At 41.0% G+C, this 18,779-nt stretch overlaps 1 protein-coding gene across 3 annotated transcripts in view; it reads right to left on the bottom strand.

Moving 5' to 3' along the window:
• The window catches only part of iqsec3b (IQ motif and Sec7 domain ArfGEF 3b), a 58,115-nt gene that overhangs the window by 3,003 nt on the left and 36,333 nt on the right, over positions 1-18,779 (bottom strand). For all 3 annotated transcript variants that reach the window (XM_053500497.1, XM_053500498.1, XM_053500499.1), the window contains exons 6-14: positions 11,228-11,389; positions 9,155-9,277; positions 8,515-8,681; positions 6,688-6,827; positions 6,238-6,363; positions 4,980-5,079; positions 3,011-3,169; positions 2,817-2,906; positions 2,642-2,685 (exon numbers count right to left, since the gene is read on the bottom strand). In XM_053500497.1, coding sequence (XP_053356472.1) covers positions 2,642-2,685; positions 2,817-2,906; positions 3,011-3,169; positions 4,980-5,079; positions 6,238-6,363; positions 6,688-6,827; positions 8,515-8,681; positions 9,155-9,277; positions 11,228-11,389 — 1,111 coding nt within the window. The remainder of the gene's footprint in view (positions 1-2,641; positions 2,686-2,816; positions 2,907-3,010; positions 3,170-4,979; positions 5,080-6,237; positions 6,364-6,687; positions 6,828-8,514; positions 8,682-9,154; positions 9,278-11,227; positions 11,390-18,779) is intronic.

Raw genomic sequence — 18,779 nt, 5'->3', positions numbered from 1 at the left:
TATCAAAGTATAAAGTATTTATAAATAACCGATCATTTTCTAACATCTAAATATACCATCTCCTTTTAAAGTAAAATAAGTGGAGCTTCCAGTTAAAATCCTCTTTTATCAACTACTACCCCTCTTGTCCTCTTTCTCCATTTTCTAAAATACTTTTACCCCCCCCCCCCCCAATACGCCATATTTCTTTGAATATTTCAGTATTTAAGGGATCAGCTTGAGGGGGTTCTCCTTCGTAATCAAACCTGCTTGCAAAAATACTAGCCAAAGCTCTGACAGTTAAGTAGAAGCTGATAAAATCTACAATTATAAGTTATAAATTGGACATTATAAAAAGTAAGGACTTAAAAAAAATTTGGTGTGTTGATATGGGAAAATAATCAACAGTGGTGTGGTATAATAAAGCAGAGTTACTGGTACCACACCAAAGAGGATGATTTTCCTGTAACAGTAGAATTGTATTCCTCTTACACCTCAGCAATTTCATATATATGACCAGTTTGACAGCAAACTGAGATACTGATATTTTGCCAGTTTTGATATTCTTTTTTTCGAAATGAAGCAAAAAGTATTACAGACCGTTAGAGAATATTTTACTTTGAGTCACTCTGAGTGTTAAAAAGCACAAATGCCTAAAGATTTTATTCAAAAACTGTTTGAGTTATGTAAGCATTAATTGTGTGCGATTTTTCAAAACGCTACAAGTCCATCTCCCACAGTTCTGTCACAATGGATAAATCAGCCTGTAGTTGTGTGAACGATGCATACCTGTTATTTATCACTGCTAGAGCTATGCAATGCAGGAACAGAGTGTAAACATCCTTTTCTTGGCTTTAACTTTCTCAAAAAACACATTGAGACACAATTAAACCACACGCGGCAGGGGCTGTGCTGCAGAGGAAGTATTTTTGCTTCACTGATCATGTGACGATGTGAGCGATGTGATTTTGCTCGAAACTTGGAAGTCAGAGAACAATAAGTTACCAAAATGAGCCAAAGTCAGTAAGTGGCGTTTACTGTGTTCGATTTTCGAACTGTTCAGATATTATATACAGTGAAACCTCGGATTGCGGGTAACGTGGTTTGCGCAAGACGAGCAAAGGTTTTTAATAAATTTTGACTTGAAAATTGAGCAAGTCTTGGTTTACGAGTAACGAGTACGCATGCGCTTCTTGTTTTGCCGCCGAGTGTCACGTGATCAACTGAGCCAATGGTTTTTCTCTCTCTTGTGCTATGGAATTGTGGGTAATCGTCTCCCCTGCTGAGTCTTAGTGCCCACCTCTTACTGGTATAATCAACATCCGTGCACGCGTGTACTGTTTCTTATAACACACATATTTGTGCGCGTGTAAAGCAAAAGAAAGTCTCGTTAGAGAGGTTAAAGATCCATGTTCTCTCTCTCCCCGGGTTAGCATTCTGTTGTGTGTGTGTGCGCGTGTAATTTGACACCGTGCCCCTTCACACACACACTCTCGCCTTTACACCCCCCCAGCCCCTCCTCTCGCCTTCACACACACACACACACACACGCACACACACACACACATTCTCTTTCTGCTCCAGGCAGAAACACTGCTCTGTCGCGATTCTTTCCAAAGGTAAAGTGCATGTTTATTTGTTTGTTTGTTTTACTTTACGGCAGTGATTCTGTTAGCGTGTGCTTACGCGAGTGTCATTAGAGATGCTCTTTGCAAATTTTTTCCGATAAAACAGTCGAAAGATGTGTGTTAATGTGTGTGTGTGTTTGTGTGTGTGTGTAAAACTTAAATAAGAGAGGAGAAAGGTTTACTGTATAAGATGAGAAGGGGGAGAGGGGAAGGGGCTAATTCCTCCTCTCCTCTTACTTTAGCTTCACACACATACACACACACACAAACACACACACACACACTGCGACTGCGTGCATGAACGGAAACACTTATCTGTCGGATTTATTTTTACTTTTTATAAAGGTAAAGTGCAGGTTAATTTTATTTCATTTTAACTTTATTTTTTGTGTTAATTATTTTTATGTATTTATTTTTTTGGGCTGTGGAACGAATAATTTGAGTTTTCATTATTTCTTGTAGGGAAATTTGATTTACGAGTGTTTTGAAATACAAGCCCAGTTCCGGAACGAATTATGCTCGTAATCCAAGGTTCTACTGTATATTAAATCAAAAGGCCTGGCATAATGGAACTTCCCGGTCCTGGGTACAGAACATTAGGGTTATTCTTATTATTACTTATTTATTTACTCATTTATTTTTTATTATTAAAAAGCACTAGCTGGAAGCACATCTACAGTATAATGTTATATATCCAATCCTGCAGGAGGGGTTAAGGATAAGGGTGTAAGCATTGGGTATTGGAAATTGACTATAATCTGGAAGTGCTTGCACTGGTTCCTAGTAGGGATGCAGGCGTTTGGCTGGGGACAGGACACCGAGGGCCTTGTGTCTCCATAATTATAAAAAAAAAAAAAAAACATAGAAGGACAGTGTGTTTTGAGGTCAGAACTGAAAGGGGGGAAAAGCTGGGGTGATGTGGGTCAACGGGAGCTAAATAAACTTTACAGATAATGACTATAGGATTACATGCTAAAACCAAAGACACAGGCAAACAGACTGTGCAATCAATCAATCAATCAATCCATACAAACCTCGACTGCATTGCTTCCGGTCTTGTCGTAAAAATCATGGTCTCCTGCAAATCACAGACAGAAGTATAAGATAAGGTTTTAATCCGTTTAGTCAGTCTTTACCATGTGACTGGACAAGACTGTGTGTGTGTGTGTGTGTGTGTGTGTGTGTGTGTGTGTGTGTGTGTGTGTGTACCTGCAGGAGATATCGGTCTCGAATGCATGTCCAGCTGGCTGCCATTGTTTTGAGCGTTTGGTCTCACTGTCTGCTGCCTCTCTAGTTCCCCTGAAATACACCACACACACACACACACACACACAGTGACATGACAGCAGCTTTTCTCCAAGAGAGTGTACTTTAAAAAACACACTTCATGTAACTGACATTACATTCGATACGAATCTGTTCCATTTCAGCCACTTCGGCGATGCTCTCTCGAAGATCCTCCACGAACTTTAGCAGCTCCTCAGAACTCTGCGAGCAGAAACTCACCACCTGCTTCTTCTCCGACGAGAACGGAGACAAGATGGTGATACCATGAGGGTAGTCTGTGAGAGAAAATGCACGATACATTAATAGAATTCCAATTCCATATGTGATGTTTCATAGTTTTCAAATCGTCTGTACTGTGTACTGTATGACTGTAAGTGAGAACCTGGAATCGAGTGGCTTGCATAAGTACTCCCTTCCATGAATGTTTTCCCATTTTGTAGTGTTAGAACCTAGAAATCAATTTCCTGGGATTTTACATCGTGTATCCTTCCAAAGATTTTATTATATTTGTATAGCACTGTGACGGCGGGCCTACAGCCAGCGTAGCTTCTCATCAGCCTGCTCCTTGATTGACGAAAAAAACCAAGAGCAAAGCGTGCATTCAGCACCAAGGCCAGCTCTGATCATTTGCACAGCAATAATCCTGCGGTCATCGCTCAGCCATAAAAGGGCCAACAAGCCCTGGGTGCATAACTTATGGTCCTCTTCCCCCTATTATAACTCAGCAGACTTGGATAGCTTTCTGACCCACAATTAATCACCTAGAAGAGACTGTCACCAAACCAAAACCGCCTCCTGCACCTTCAGCCTCAGCCACCGGCTGTCATCGAATACCCTTGACCAAGGGCCAAGGAACTCCTTCACCTGCACTTAATCATCTCTTTTTCAAAATCTTTAATCATTTTCCCCCCAACACTTTAAATTAAACTAGTTTCTCCTAATTCTCACCCCCTGTGTCTGTGTTCTGGCCTGCCCCGCTTAGAGAGGTTGACAAGATCTTTTAACAATGTGGTAAAACTGTGGAAATTCTGTAGAAGCTGGTAAGATCCACTGCTCAGATTGGAGAAGCTGTTGACAAGACAACTCCACCAAGCTGACACATGATGGGGACTTGTGGAGAAAGTTTCTCCAGTTCTATAAGCAATAATGCTTTGTTTTAATTTGGATTTCAAATGCACGACCATACCATGTAAGTATATGGTAATATATTATGTAACTGGCCAGGTGTAAACACATCGCAATATGGGTTCCATCTCAATATGCGGAATAAACAGATGAGTAAAATCCAAATTCAATGTGTAAATATAAATATCTTTATATATAAAAATCAACGTGGCTATGTATGTATTGTATGTACAGTATGCTCCTTGTAGGCTGTTTCATGCTTCAAGGGATCTGGGCCAAATCTGGGCAGTATATTTGTCATTCCACTGGTCAAAATACTGCTCTGGTTTCATCCCCTCACACTTTATTCGAGTATTTTCAAGAAAATACTGATTATGGGGGCGGCACGGTGGTGTAGTGGTTAGCACTGTCACCTTGCACCTCCAGGGTCTGGGTTTGAATTCCGGCCAGGCTCGATTCCTGTCCCTGTGTGCATGGAGTTTGCATGTTCTCCCCGTGCTTGGTGGGTTTCCTCCGGGTACTCCAGTTTCCTCCCACAGTCCAAAGACCTGCAGGTTAGGCTAATTCGCATTCTCAAATTGCCTGTAGTGTGTGTGTGCCCTGCGATAGATTGGCGCCCTGTTCAGGGTCTACCCTGCCTCATGCCCTAAGTCTCAATTTCAAGAAACTTGACACTACTTGATACTTTTATGTTGCATGCTCAAGGGTGGGTTCCCCAAAGAATTTTTTCCAACAGTTGGCCAAACAAAGAATATATATATCGTCAAGTACTTTTAGAATTTTACCTGCAGCCCTTGAAGCCCTTTTCTTTAAATTAAGTTAAATTAGGTTTTAACTATGAAAAGCCCGGGCAAGGCCGGGTACTTCGGCCAGTAAAGATATAAAGCTATAAATCTGTGTATGGTTATCATATCAGCTTTGTGTATAGGTGTATATGTAGGGTGTTAAACACACACTTACACTCATTTTCAAACATGTGGAACTGCATCCCTAGCAGGCCCATGGCTTTACAGAACACGTATGTCGCTGCTGCCTTCTTCTTAGGACACAACTTCAGGATCTACCAACACACAGAACACACACTTATTGATGTCGGTTCTTATGGCGCAGTGTGCAAATGGCAAGCCAGGACGCCAGTATCTAAATGACTGTAAAGTTACAGTGAGATCTGTCTTAAAGATAATATTAGACAATGTAAGCATTAACTGTGTGTACAATAAGATTGGCAAACAAAGTGATCTATATTGGCTGAGATGTTTGTTTTTGGAGAAAAATAAAAAGATCACCAAATTATAGTATATATAATATAATATAGGCCTGTATACTGTATTCTTTAGTTTCCAGGGTAACTTGTCTAGTGCACCATTTTATTTGCACATTTTCTAACACACGCAGTTTTGTTTGTTTGTTTGTTTTTAATTCTCCCCCTCTGATCTATAAGGCGGTACATTAGGTGAGGTTATATTTAAAGTAATATACCGATTCGATGCTTCAAGTAATATTAATATTAATAGTATAAGTACAATAAGTACAATATCTATTATTATTGTGAGAAACCATACAACAAAAAATATATAATTTTTATTGTAAAGTGTATATATATTTATTTTTCTCTTTTTTTTTTACATAAACCTTTATGTATATAAACTATCGTAAATTTGGCACACAATATAATTACGTAGTCTTTCCTTAAACAGTTGATATTGAGACGTATCTGCTACTTCTGCTCTGTAAGTCCTTCATCACGGCTCTAATCTGAGGTTCTGGTTGTTAATTGGTGATTTCTGATGCCGATGACTCTAAATGATCTTCTCCTCTGCAGCAGAGGTAGGTTATGGTCTTGCTTTCCTGTGATGGTCTTCATGAGAGACTTGATGGGTTTTACAAACACACTCGACACAATACTGTCCTGTACAACATCTGTTCCAGAACAGCTGGCCTTCATGTCATAAAATAACACCTGACTGTTTTTGTTTTGTTGCTGATGTTGTTGTTACTTAATTCATCATGCCATGTGTTTTATTTTATAGTTTTAAACTCATGGCTAAAATATTGTTCAATTGTTTGTGTCTAAACTTTTTACTGGAATGGTATTTTGTAATAATGATTTCACCTGTACATTACAAAAGTGTGGCAAGAGTAGGTCCTCACAAGTACTGTAAGACAAACGTGTATGTGTGTGTGAGTGTGTGTGTGTGTGTACACCAGAGTTACTCACCACGAGAAGGTCATTAAACAGGAACACCTCCCTCTGATGGGCTGCTTGTTTCTGTGGCTTGTTCACGTCGCTGACTTCATAAAGACGACTGCAGCACACCAGCCTCCGATGAGGCACAGACAGGATCTGAGAGAGAGAGAGAGAGAGAGAGAATAGAAATTAAGTTCAGTGCAGAAATGGAGTCAAAAATAATGACTTCACACAACGTAAGGTACGCTGTACAGTATGTGTGTTAAATCCAAACTACAATGAATACGAACTCTCTCTTCCTCTGTCTTTCGCATTCATAAATACGACACACGGCGGGACATTGAGAAAGGGTTTGTTTTTTTAACCTTTTAACACTGAAACCAAACAGCATAAGATGCATGCTAGTACTGTAAAAGGTGAAAAGTGCTGCAGTGGTTCACTTGGTTGCGTATTCTGTTCCTGGTTGTAGGTTAAACATACCGTCTTCATTCCCTGAATGTTCTGCTCCACCCTGGTGACGTAGGTCACATGGTCCTCGTTGGAGCGGAGCTCGCGCTGTTGGATGCGCTCATATATGCCAGTCACCATCTCCCGCGGAATGTCCGCTCCGTCGTCTACCCCTGAGAGAATCAGAGTAAAGTAGGGATCAGTGCGCACTCCTATTAACAAGAGAGGACGCTGCATGTCACGTAAACACGTTCAGACACGAGGTGCAACCGTGCGTCCTAACATATGCATTAATACAACAATGTGTATTTGGAAATGTTTGATTCACATTATGTTCCCTTTATGGACAAGGTCCCTTTTCCCCAGTGAAGGACAATCTTAAGGCTTCAGCATACCAAGACATCCTGGCTCAAGACAACGCTCTCCAGTGCACAAAGCAAGGACTATAAAGACATGGTTTGATGAGTTCAGTGTGGAGAAACTTGACCGGTCCTAACACAGAGCCCTGATCTCAACCCCATCGAGCACCTTCGTGATAATGAACTGGAACGGGCATTGTGAGCCAGCCCTTCTCGTCCAACATCAAAGCCCGACCTCATTAATGCTCTACAGAATGAATAGACACGAATTCCCACAGAAACACTCGAAAATCTTATAGAAGCAAAAGGGGGGCCGACTCCATATTGAAGTCTATGTATTTGGCTTTAATGTCGTTGCAAAATACTTTTGTCAATATAGCGTATGTCCTGTCTGTTCAATGCAATTGCACTGTTTGAACACCAGAGGTCTCAATCTGTGCGATCCATAGAGTTAAAATATAAAAACACACTGGTCACATGATTGCATTCTCTTTTCATGGTAAGCGTCTCTGCTCTATGAATGATCGCTAGCACTAAAGCTATGTTTTAAAATGATATAGTAACACAATCAAAAAGTGTGTGACATGTGGTGTAACAAATCAATTAATGACTGACAGAGCAGCTAGCCCCACCCACTTTATTTGTACAATTGGTTAGTGTAAGTGTTACAACTTGAATCATTAGTGCTCAACTACTACGTGATGGCAAAAGCACCAAGCTACAATATTTGTGCTAAAACTAGCGGTATTTTGAGGATAAGTGTCTAGACGAGTAAGTCGATTTGTGATTACTTCTGTTGACAGGAAGCTGGTTGGTGTTTGATTTCTAGTTATACAATGAACATTAGGCTCCCTATAAAGTACACAATCAGACATTAAGTAAAAATGTGCTAGTCAATAGTGTTCACTGCAAAAGCCATACACATGCACAGATCATCTCTCATCTCTCTTGACAGGAACGATGTGCTCACACGCTGGATTCTACTCTCTGTTTGTCTTTATAGCCACAATCAAACGTCTGAAATTCTGGCCTCCCAGGAACTCCTTTAAAGCCCCAAACATGTCGAAATGGCTTGAAGCGAGGTCAGGACTGTACAGGGGTGGGTGTACAGACGAGTTCCTGTAATGCGCAAGCGGAGACAGATGCGTCTCTTATGCAAGTTTGCGACAAGTTATCGGTTGAGTTTTCAAGGATCAGACGTTCTACTGGCTGTAGGTTCACAGGTACGTACGACTGCGCTGGACTCCAAACCACCTCGGCCTGGATCATCATTCTTGTATAGCTACTGCGGCTAAGAGGCCAATCACTGTACTGCGCTTGAAGTCGATTACTATTTACACCTTCATTCATGGGAATGCAAATCCTGGTTTGACTTGAACACTCCTTGTAGTACAGTACATAGCAATATCATGAACCGTATTCTTTCTAAGGCATCTCCAAAATTAATTGACACTTGAAAATATTGGAGTCTGAGGCTCTTTAACGGTGATGAGAAACTCACCTCGGAGGTTCCGTATGAAGTCCTCGAGGAGCATCTTGCGCTCGGGTTTGATGTTAGGGCTGTACATGTCAGTGTTGAGCAGGACGATGGCGAAGGCCAGGATGAAGATGGTTTCTGGGTTGTGGAACTGCTGTACCACATCGGGGTTACACATACAGTATCTCTGACTACGAGAGGGAGGGAGATGAAAGGAAAAATGAGTACATGTCAGAAGGTATGACAGAGACAGACGAGAGAGCTGAAAAAGGAAACGAGAGGAAAGAAGAGCGATGGTGCACTTAGTCTGCCTCGAGCCTCAGGCTTTGGATTTCATAATTTTTTTCCCATTAAGGCTCTTTGGTTCAGAATAGCCCGCAGAGGACTTTAATTTTCTAACATATGCATGCATGCATACACATGCACACACACACACACACACACTAAGCAATGTTACTACTTTTTTTGCGCAGGTTTTTATAAAACTCAGGTATTTATGGTTGCAGAAATGTTTAACATTATGGATTTTCAGACATTAAGCCTTATTGATAAAAATGAGAGCAGACTGACGCAGCATCCGGTTCCTACATCACATCTCTCACTCAGCTTATATTGCTATAACATCTTGTTGTTTTTCATGTCGTAGATTTTGTTTGTCCCCCACCTGAACGCCTCGATGAGCCTCTCGACTTTCTGAGCCTCTCCCTGAACACGCACGTGAGCCTGGAACTTCCGCAGAGCCTCGTCCAGCTCCAGCAAGGAGAAATCCATCTCATCCACCACACAGCTAGGAGACACACAGTGTAAACTGAAATATTTGTCTTTCATCATAAAAGAAAATAAAGCCTGCGGGAAAAGCCAGTGATGTACAGTAGAGTGATGAGCTTCAGAACGGAACCCACAGTCTGAGAGTCCTCTGGTGTCATGTGACGTCTGTAATCAGGGTTCAGAAGTTCCTCAGAGGGACTCGGCCCGCGTCGCCGTCATAAACATCTTACTTATTAACGAAATGCTGGAGGAAGCTCTTAAATAAAATAAGATGACCAAGGAATTAAAGAATTTAAAGGGATAAAGTTTGGAATGACAGCGAAATGAAAGAGAGAGAAATAGAGAGGCATGTAGAGATCAAAGGAGAATGACGGAAAAAGGAGAAAAGAAAGAAAGAAAGAAGTACTTACCCCACATCCCCTAAATACATGCTTTATTTAAATGGTTTATTAAAGAAATATGAGTAAAGACTTAAATATTCATAAGGATGAAGTTAGCATGATAGAAAGAAGAACACGGAATACAAAAACAGAAGAAAAAAAAAACAACGAAAGGAGAAAAGAAAGAAAGAAAAAGAAAGAACAGCAACAAATAAGAGAGGGGCAAACTGAAATAAGAAAAAACGAAAGAGAAAATTGATGGCATGAGAAGGACAGAAAGAGGGACAGGAATGGCTAAAAAAGAACAAAGAAAGAAACAAAGAAAAAGGATAGATGAGTGAGAGAGAATATGAAAGTGACAGAATGAGGACGGTGAGACTAAAAAGAAAAAAAATGTATTTAAGGGCTGCTTCTGTAAAATTACTTTGACTGTAAGGCAGCCCGGCCTTAGATGAACGAACAGACCTCATACAGCCTCGTCACCTACAACCTGCTACTGAATGTTACAGCATTTGTTTGTTACAGTATATATATATATATATATATATATATATTTTTTTTTTTTTTTTTTTTTTTTTTTTTGGATACACGATATGAAGTTTATGTTACAATCACGATACACTACAATCAAAAAGTTTTGTACAGAAGTCAGAATCCACGTACAGAATCACAGTGCAGTGCTTTTGAAGATATATGACCATACATGCAGCGAAGTGCAATTAATATTTCTCCAAAACATAATGTCCCTTAATAAAAACAAAAGAGAAAAAAACAGGTAGTGCCCGACTTACAAACAAATGGACTACGGTTCTATGAACATTCGTAGATGTGAACAAATCACGGAAGTCGCTCACATGTATCAAAAAACAGACACCAAATACCAATATTTACTTTTATATATATATACAATATTTTCAGTGTGTAAGTAAATGTTTAAAATGTCTAATGTTCGGTATATTGTGTGTGTGTGTGTGTAGTCGTGGTTACAGTTTTTGGCCACATGATGGCAGTGTGGGGAAAGCGGACAGATTTAGTCGAGTGGATTGGTATGCTTGACGTTGCATATTCGTATACCAAAGGCATAAAAGACTCACTTTCTTGGGCGTAAGAACAAATCTGACTTACGAACGTGCTTCCAGAATGTTCATAAGTCGAGGACTACCTGTTCAGTTCTTTTCTTTTGACTTGTGTGTTTGTGTTTATATTATGGTTGATGGACGCATTTCTCTGTATCCTTAGATGTGTTTTTGACTCCTGTATTCTCCACCAGTGTATTTGAACGAACCAATCAGAATGAAATTAATATAAGGCCATTTATTAGCAATGAGACCACAAGATACATATTGTGACTTTTTTTATCAATATATATTAAATTGTTATAATTTTATTCTATTAATATTGCATATGTTTCCAAATATCGTCTATCCATAATATACAGTATGTCTTACTAAGATGCTGAAACCTGTCACATGACTGTTTACCTTTACGGACAGCCTTCTAATGAGCGTGATTCTACTACTCTTCTTCATCATACAATCATTTTACTGACATTTAAATGTGAAACGTTCAGAAATAAACAGTCTACTCACTCAAGAACATCTCTGTTGAACTGTCTCTTGTTGTTCCCAAGAAACTCTCCAATCATCTGCCGGCTCAAGCCTTTCCTCTGCAGCAGGAAGTGAGCGACACCAATGGCTGTGTCTGGGATGAAACCTCGCGAGATCAGGAACTGGATGCCTTTATCTGGGTTTCTGCACACAAGGCAAAGTGGGTCAGAACACTGAGTGTGTGGTGTGTTACGCTTCAGATGAGGACCACCATCCTTTTTTCTGTTTCACTGTGTGTGTGTGTGTGTGTGGTAAGAGATGTACTGTAGATGTACTGTACGTCACAGAGTCAGCGGTCAGGGTTTGTTACTGCAGCTTTCACTTTCACTAGAGAGGAAAAAAAGCTCTATGTCATGTGCGGACGAAAAGTGAGGAATGCAATACCCATACTGTAATACGTTTCGTTTGGGACGGGCACACTGAGAAGTGCATTTTAGTTGCATGACTGAATCCCACACAGTCGAGCTATGCTGAAATGCAACTGCTGTTAGAAAAAAAATTAAAACCATCCATCCATCTAGGAACCTCTGTGGACCAACTAGGGATCATGGAGGCCATTGGTGACCATCGTATTTTATGACCGTAGTAGGACCTCCGGTCAACATTCACACATGCATTCACCAGTGTTGGGGAAGTAACTAATTACATTACAAAATTACTGGCATTAAAAAGTACTCAGTTACATTACAGCATAACCTTCTGATAAAAGTAACTAGTTCGAGTCCTTTTCCATTGCAGAAAATGAAAACTCCTTTGTGATTCCTCATGCATGTTGTTTTAGTCAAGACCTTTATAATATTCTACCATCATCACTCAGCGAAGTTTGGCCCATAATCTGTAAACTCCTTACAGCAGGAATAACAGGGTTATCGGGACGGGACTTGTAGGATGACTTTCACACACACACACACACACACTAACGGAATCATTGCTGTTTGGCTCAGGGATTATATCAATTGTCTGAATAACGGATTACATTTTTGAAAATATAACTAAATAACTGAGTACTTAAATAGTGGAGCTAACGCGTTAGATTACTCGTTACATCAAAATAGCAATCCAAGAGTACTTAGAGTAATGTAACGAGTAATTATACCCAACACGGGCATTTACACACTACACTATCACGAGCGTGTGGGGGTAGGGTCATTTTGGGAAACACCAATTAGCCTAATCTGCAGGTCTTTGGACTGTGGGAGGAAACCAGAGTACCTGGAGGAAACCCACCAAGCACGGGGAGAACATGCAAACTCCATGTTCACTCTGAACCTGGACCCTACAGGTGCAAGGTGACAGCGCTAACCACTGAGCCAGTGTGTTGCCACAAATTAGGACCAGGTGGACTAATGATGTGTCCTCCACAAATGAGTCAACTCTTTTATATGAGCCTTGATGTATACAAGCCAGGATTCTTTGCACATGTACAGAAACCAATAGCTTTAGTCTGAGCAACAGGAACTTGTCCAACTTGCCAGGAACGTAGTATAAACCAGTAAGGACGCAGTATTGTTTCCGTTGACGTGAAGAAACCTAGTGAGAACGTTGTCCAAGCAAGATGCAAGATAAAAAGATTAATTAAAGACGCAAGATTAATCGTGCAACTCACACCCCTTAGGTACTTCATTGACGCCCTACATGCATGGCACAGATGGGAAAGACTGAATGGTGGTGGTTTTGTAATGACACTATGATGTTGCACCCTCTTCGGACTTGTGCTTTGACCGTGGTAATTCCATGCCACATTATGGAAGACTGCATTTCAGGAAGACCGCAAGTTCATGTTTTATTGTTCTGAGCGCATGATCATGCTCGTGATAGGAAATTAGTGACAACCAGGGACAATTTAATAAATGCACATTTCTTTATTTTTATTCCCGCACCAGCTGCATGCTTCAGTATTTTTAGGATGCTGTGGGAACTTTGTGTTACGACAGGGATCTTTAGGATCAATTATCAGGATAAACAGAAATCTTTAGAACGAGGCACAATCCAGCAGATACAGATGTAGTGCTTTGTTGATTTAGTCTAGCGATTGCTGTTTGTCTGTTCATCAAAGGGTTTCATGAAACAAAAAATGCAAGAGAGCTGATCACGAGCCACAAGGTTCAGTTCATGTTGGTGACCTGACTCACTGAAACTCACTGAAAGCTTTTATCACTAATGATGTGTGTGGCTTGATGATTTATAGCCAGTGGTGCCGCGGTGCAGTTTTTAAATCCACACACCACTTTTGTGTTACTGGTGTGCATTCAGCTTTTCACTCACTCACTTAGCGTATTAAAAAATCAAGTCTGTGTCGCATTTGGGTAAAAAATGGATTTGAGTCACTTCAAGCTGGTAGGCTGAATGTGTTACCTTGCCCCCGGATTTTATGTAAGAAACTCATTCGTTCACTCATACCGCTTTATCCTGTATTTAGGGTTGCGGGGGGCTGGAGCCAATCCCAGGAGACTTAGGGTATTAGGCAGGGTACACTCTGGACAGGATGCCGATCTATGGTAGGGCACACGCACATACACACATTACTGGCAATTTGGGAACGCCAATAAGCCTCATTTGCATGTCTTTGGACTGTGGGAGGAAACCAGAGTACCCGTTTACAGACTCTAAACAGCTCCAAACTGTACTGTAGGTCCATGTCCCTTAGTAAGGTGTCCAACAACAGAAGCAGACTATACAACCACCTAACCAGGCCTGGTTTTACGGCAGCTCTCTCGTCATACTTGAACAAACAGAGGTGACAAGTAACCAACACCTTACACAAAACAAAAGTTACGATAGTTTAGAGCTCAGTTTGAGGATGCTGTAGAAGTTTCGATTGTTACAAGCCACGATTGAGAGACAGCGTGCCGTCCCTCCTCCCTGAGAGCTTAATTCAAACTCACTGTTTCCTGATTACAGAATGGTCGTTTTTTTCTGTTCCTCCACTTCGTAAGCGTTGCCAGTTTGACCGCAAAACAAAATTCTCTTCTTTCAGTCTTCAATTAATAAATTTTTTTAATTAATGCTTTCATCGCTTTGATATTTAATTTACGGAGGCGAGGTGGCGTAATTGTTAGCATTGTAATCTTGCACCTCCAGGGTCCGGGTTCGAGTCCCGCTTTAATGTCTGTGTGCATGTTGTTCTCGTGATTGGTGGGTTTCCCTCCGGCACTCCGGTTTCTTCCCACAGTCCAAAGACATGCTAATTAGCGAATGTGTGTGTGCCCTGCAATGGACTGACCGCGCTTCGTGCCCTACTGTAAGTCTCCTGGCTCCAGGCCCCTGTGACCCTGTATACATGATAAAGCGGTATAAATCATAAGTGATATTAAATTGGCAATTCCATTTTAGTCTTAATGCCTGATGCAGTACTGGCGTATTTTAGCCACCTTTTGCACCTTCTCATGTGTATTCCTCTGGCCCACAGAGAGCAAAATCTAAGGCTGGCAAAAACATTTTTTCTTGCTAAATCACAGATTTTTTCCTTTGACCACTTTAAAGCACTTTCAGTGCCATAACCAATGAACAGCCAAAGCCCATATATACACCCTCTTTTTAAATATATAAAGCAGGAGCCACATAACTCTTACTGAGCATCTCAAAATAGTCCGTTCAAAAGCTTTTTTATATCCACAAAGAAGCCGAATAAGTCAGCGTCCATTTTTATTTCTGATCTCAAATACTGGTCATCCTGTAGTGAAGTAAAAGCATTTTTTAATCGTACTTAAATGCGGCTCTCAATTCAGGGTTTGATGTTGTTTTATGATGTGATTTTGTGTCATTTCGCATCACGAGGCCTGACGTCCAGTACTTGGACTCCATTAGAATATCCATTAGCGTGATCCCACTGCCGTTGGTTTCGGCAGAAGAGCACTTAACAGCTCCCTGTCCTCCTGTGAGAAATCAATATCTAGCATTAAATCATCTAGTGCATTTCACACATGACTACAATGGCTTCACTCAGCAGACTCGCTGGCACGTAAGGCGTCATGCCACAAGCCGGCAGTCTTTTCATCTCTCTCCGCTGGAAATGTGTGGCTCCTTTTTTTCCCCCTCTGTTATGAGGAAGGAATAATGGAAAGTAATTTATGCATGGCCTGGGCTTGTTTAAGTTTATTTACAGACCAGGGTAAACTAAATTATGAGGACGCAGTATCTCAGAGCGGTAACACAAACAGCAGGGGTATGTAAGACACAGCATGTCCGAGGTTTCACAGCTGGAGGATCATCTGGGCTTCGACCACAGTGTTCTTTAATGACCCTCACATAGCATATGCACTCTGATGATGAACATCTGCCTCTCTCTCTCTCTCTCCGTGTCCTGCTCAGACCGCCACATCGTCACCCTCAGACTACACCACAGGGTGTCACCGACTCAATCCTGACTCAATCATCCTGACTCAGTCTATTTACCAAGTTTACTCAGAGTGCAGATCTTGATGAGCTCTCATCATTATTCATGTGCATTTCATGTTTTAACAGTAAAAGTGAGCAAATGGATCGAGAAACAATAGAGAAACAAATCAACTGATCTGTTTCTGATCTCCAACACCTGCTACAATGTTAAGTGTTTCATGAAGGGAAGAAAAATTATGCAATTACGCATAACAGTCCGGCTTTAAACACCACTTTGGTTATGTAATGCATCGCCATGCAGAAATGTAGTGAAGTATAAAGTACAGATATCTGTTGTAGGATGTAGTGGAGTAAAAGTAAAAAAGTATCCACTAATAAAACAACTCAATACAGATTCACGGTGACGGTGACGTGATTGGTCGCATGAGGGGGATCCCAGTTCCCCCTCATGTCTGTGTTTTCTTCTGGCTCTCCCTTTTAGTTATGATGTCATACTTAGTCCTGCCGGAGTCTCTGCTTGCACTACAGTAAATATACATTTACATTATACATTGTTTGAGTGTCATCTCTCCTTCTCTTCTGCTCTCCACTCTTCTCTCTCTCTCAGCTGCCGGTGATCCAGACCCCCTCTGCCCCCTGGACCTGTCTGACTCGTCCTGGTGTCCTGGTCCTGGCATCTCGTCACATGGATGCCCCGTGTGGTCTGCCTGGGATGCGTGTGGTGACTGGGGACGAATCCACTTTTCCACGAAGACAATCCTGTCTTCGGCTGATGCAGACATCTGTTCTTTGAAGACTTGTGACTTCAGTCGCTCAAGAGTTTCCAACGGTCTACCTGAGCCTCCAGGAACGAACTGTTCTACTGAACTTCCAGTCTCGATACACAGTACGATGCAGATCATTTACTGCTTTCTGTTTTTACCCAGATGAGGATGGGTTCCCTGTTGACACTGGTTCCTCTCAAGGTTTCTTCCTATTACTGTACCATCTCAGGGAGTTTTTCCTTGCCACTGTCGCCTCGTCCTTGCTCATCAGGGACGATCCTATCATTTTGATATATACACATTCACATCTCTTACAAACTTAAATAACTGATTTATCAATTGAATATCAATTGTTAACAGCGCTACACAAATAAAATTGAATTGATTAGATATTTCCCTAAATACAGTAGCAAAGTGAATGTACTTCATTACAGTACGTCAGTCAACATTAATTTCATAAAAAAAAAAAAAAAAAGCTGTTAAAGTCCTGACCAACACAAATTAAAAAAAGGACAAAAAAATCAGGGGGTGTTTTTATATCTCACATCTTTTACTCCATATATTTGTTGATGATTGTAAATTTGCACTGAATCTATGCATTTAACTACTTGTTCTAATTATTATTGTTACTAGAGAAAGTCTTAAATTCCAATTTCGATACCATGATGGAGGTCTACATACACATCGCATCTTTATTATAGACATAAGAGAAGCTAGTGATTGGTGAACAATCACACTGATTGATTGACAGCTGGACGCCTGATACCAGCAATTTGGGAACACTTGGGAACTTGGCAATTTGCGAACATTGAGCCACGCTGGTAACTAGACGAGATCCATGTAGTTACAAGTAGTATTAGCCTTATTAATATCAGTTGCTTTGTTAACCAGGTTAATATTCAGCAAATAACTGCATACATTTATTTATAAATAGATCCTCAATCTATATTAAATCAAAGTTACAGACAGACATAATGCTTAAATTATAAATAATAAATTCTATAGATAATTATCTATATAATAAGATCATTTCCTGGCCATGAGACGCCAACTTCCCAGACTGCTGCCGTAGGGGGTTTTCAAAACAGGAAGCATGACTGACTCCCTCTTCACACAGACTGGAACTATAACTATTCTCATCGCGTAGACAATATTCCTCATCATGCTTGTCAATATGTTTCTGGGGAGTGTCTCAGAGGGCCAGACGTCTACCCGTCTCTCCACCACTCTCTAAACCTGAGAATATAACTGTGTTCAAAAGCAAGTCTCAGGAGGCTTTTACCTTACTCACTACCTTAACTGTGTGTGTTAGTCAACTATTAAGTCAAGTTAGCACTGTCGCCTTGCACCTCCAGGGTCCGGGTTCGATTCCCGTCTCTGTGTGCATGGAGTTTGCATGTTCTCCCTGTGCTTGGTGGGTTTCCTCCAGGTACTCTGGTTTCCTTCCACAGTCCAAAGACGTGTAGATTAGGTTAATTGGTGTTCTCAAATTGCCCGTAGTGTGTGAATGAGTGTGTGAGTGTGTGTATGTGCGCTGCGATGGATTGGCACCCTGTCCAGGGTGTAGCCCGCCTCGTGCTCCAAGTCTCGCGCCTTGGGATAGGCTCCGGGCCCCCCAAACCCCGAATACAAGATAAAGCGGTAATGATGATGAGTTATGAGAGTTACATTTCTCTATATGATCCCCTGTTACACTAATGCACTTATCCCAGCGTTTCACTAGTGCTTGGACACCATCAAGATAGAAAGTTTTCTCAGTACACCAGAGCCATGATCAGACTGTCTGCTTCACATCCGAAACGCCGGCCTCCCAGGAACTCCTTTAATAGCCCAAACATCTGGAAATGGATGTGAAAACAGCCTACTTTAAAACATTTGCATCAATCAAATGTTTTACAGCGGCTAAGAGTCTCATCACCGTTTTATACTACAGTATATACACTATACAATACTAATATTATAATACTATATATAAAGCCTTATTGTTTTATAATTTAAAATTGAATCTAAACTTCGCATATGCAGTGTAGCGTCTTTCAGAACGTGATCCATGTGGTCTGTTTGATCTGTTTAATATCCCCCATAAAGGAGATTTGTGCCCTTATGGTTTACAGAATTGTTTTTCGAGCTTTTAAATGAGTACAAAGATGTGATGATGTATCAATACAATAGCTGTCCAGTTGTGTGTGTGTGTGTGTGTGTGTGTGTGTGTGTGTGTAGCTACATATTAATGTCGTGAGCAAAGGAAGGAGAGACATGATCCGAGCAAGCAGGCCGCTCTTGTTTTGAGAAACAAATGTTCTGAGTGGGAGGTTGGAGAGATGTGTGAAACAAACAAACGTCAATTTTCTCGGATAATTTTGATGCCTTAGTCACTGCAGGCTTATGAGTGCGCGGCAACACGGGATAAAGGACTTTCTGTTCGCTTATGT

Source organism: Clarias gariepinus, chromosome 7, assembly GCF_024256425.1.
Source record: "Clarias gariepinus isolate MV-2021 ecotype Netherlands chromosome 7, CGAR_prim_01v2, whole genome shotgun sequence".
In the NCBI taxonomy this organism is placed as follows: Eukaryota; Metazoa; Chordata; class Actinopteri; order Siluriformes; family Clariidae; genus Clarias; species Clarias gariepinus.
The sequence above is the reverse complement of the archived record's forward strand: the minus strand, read 5'-3'. Positions and strand labels throughout refer to the sequence as shown.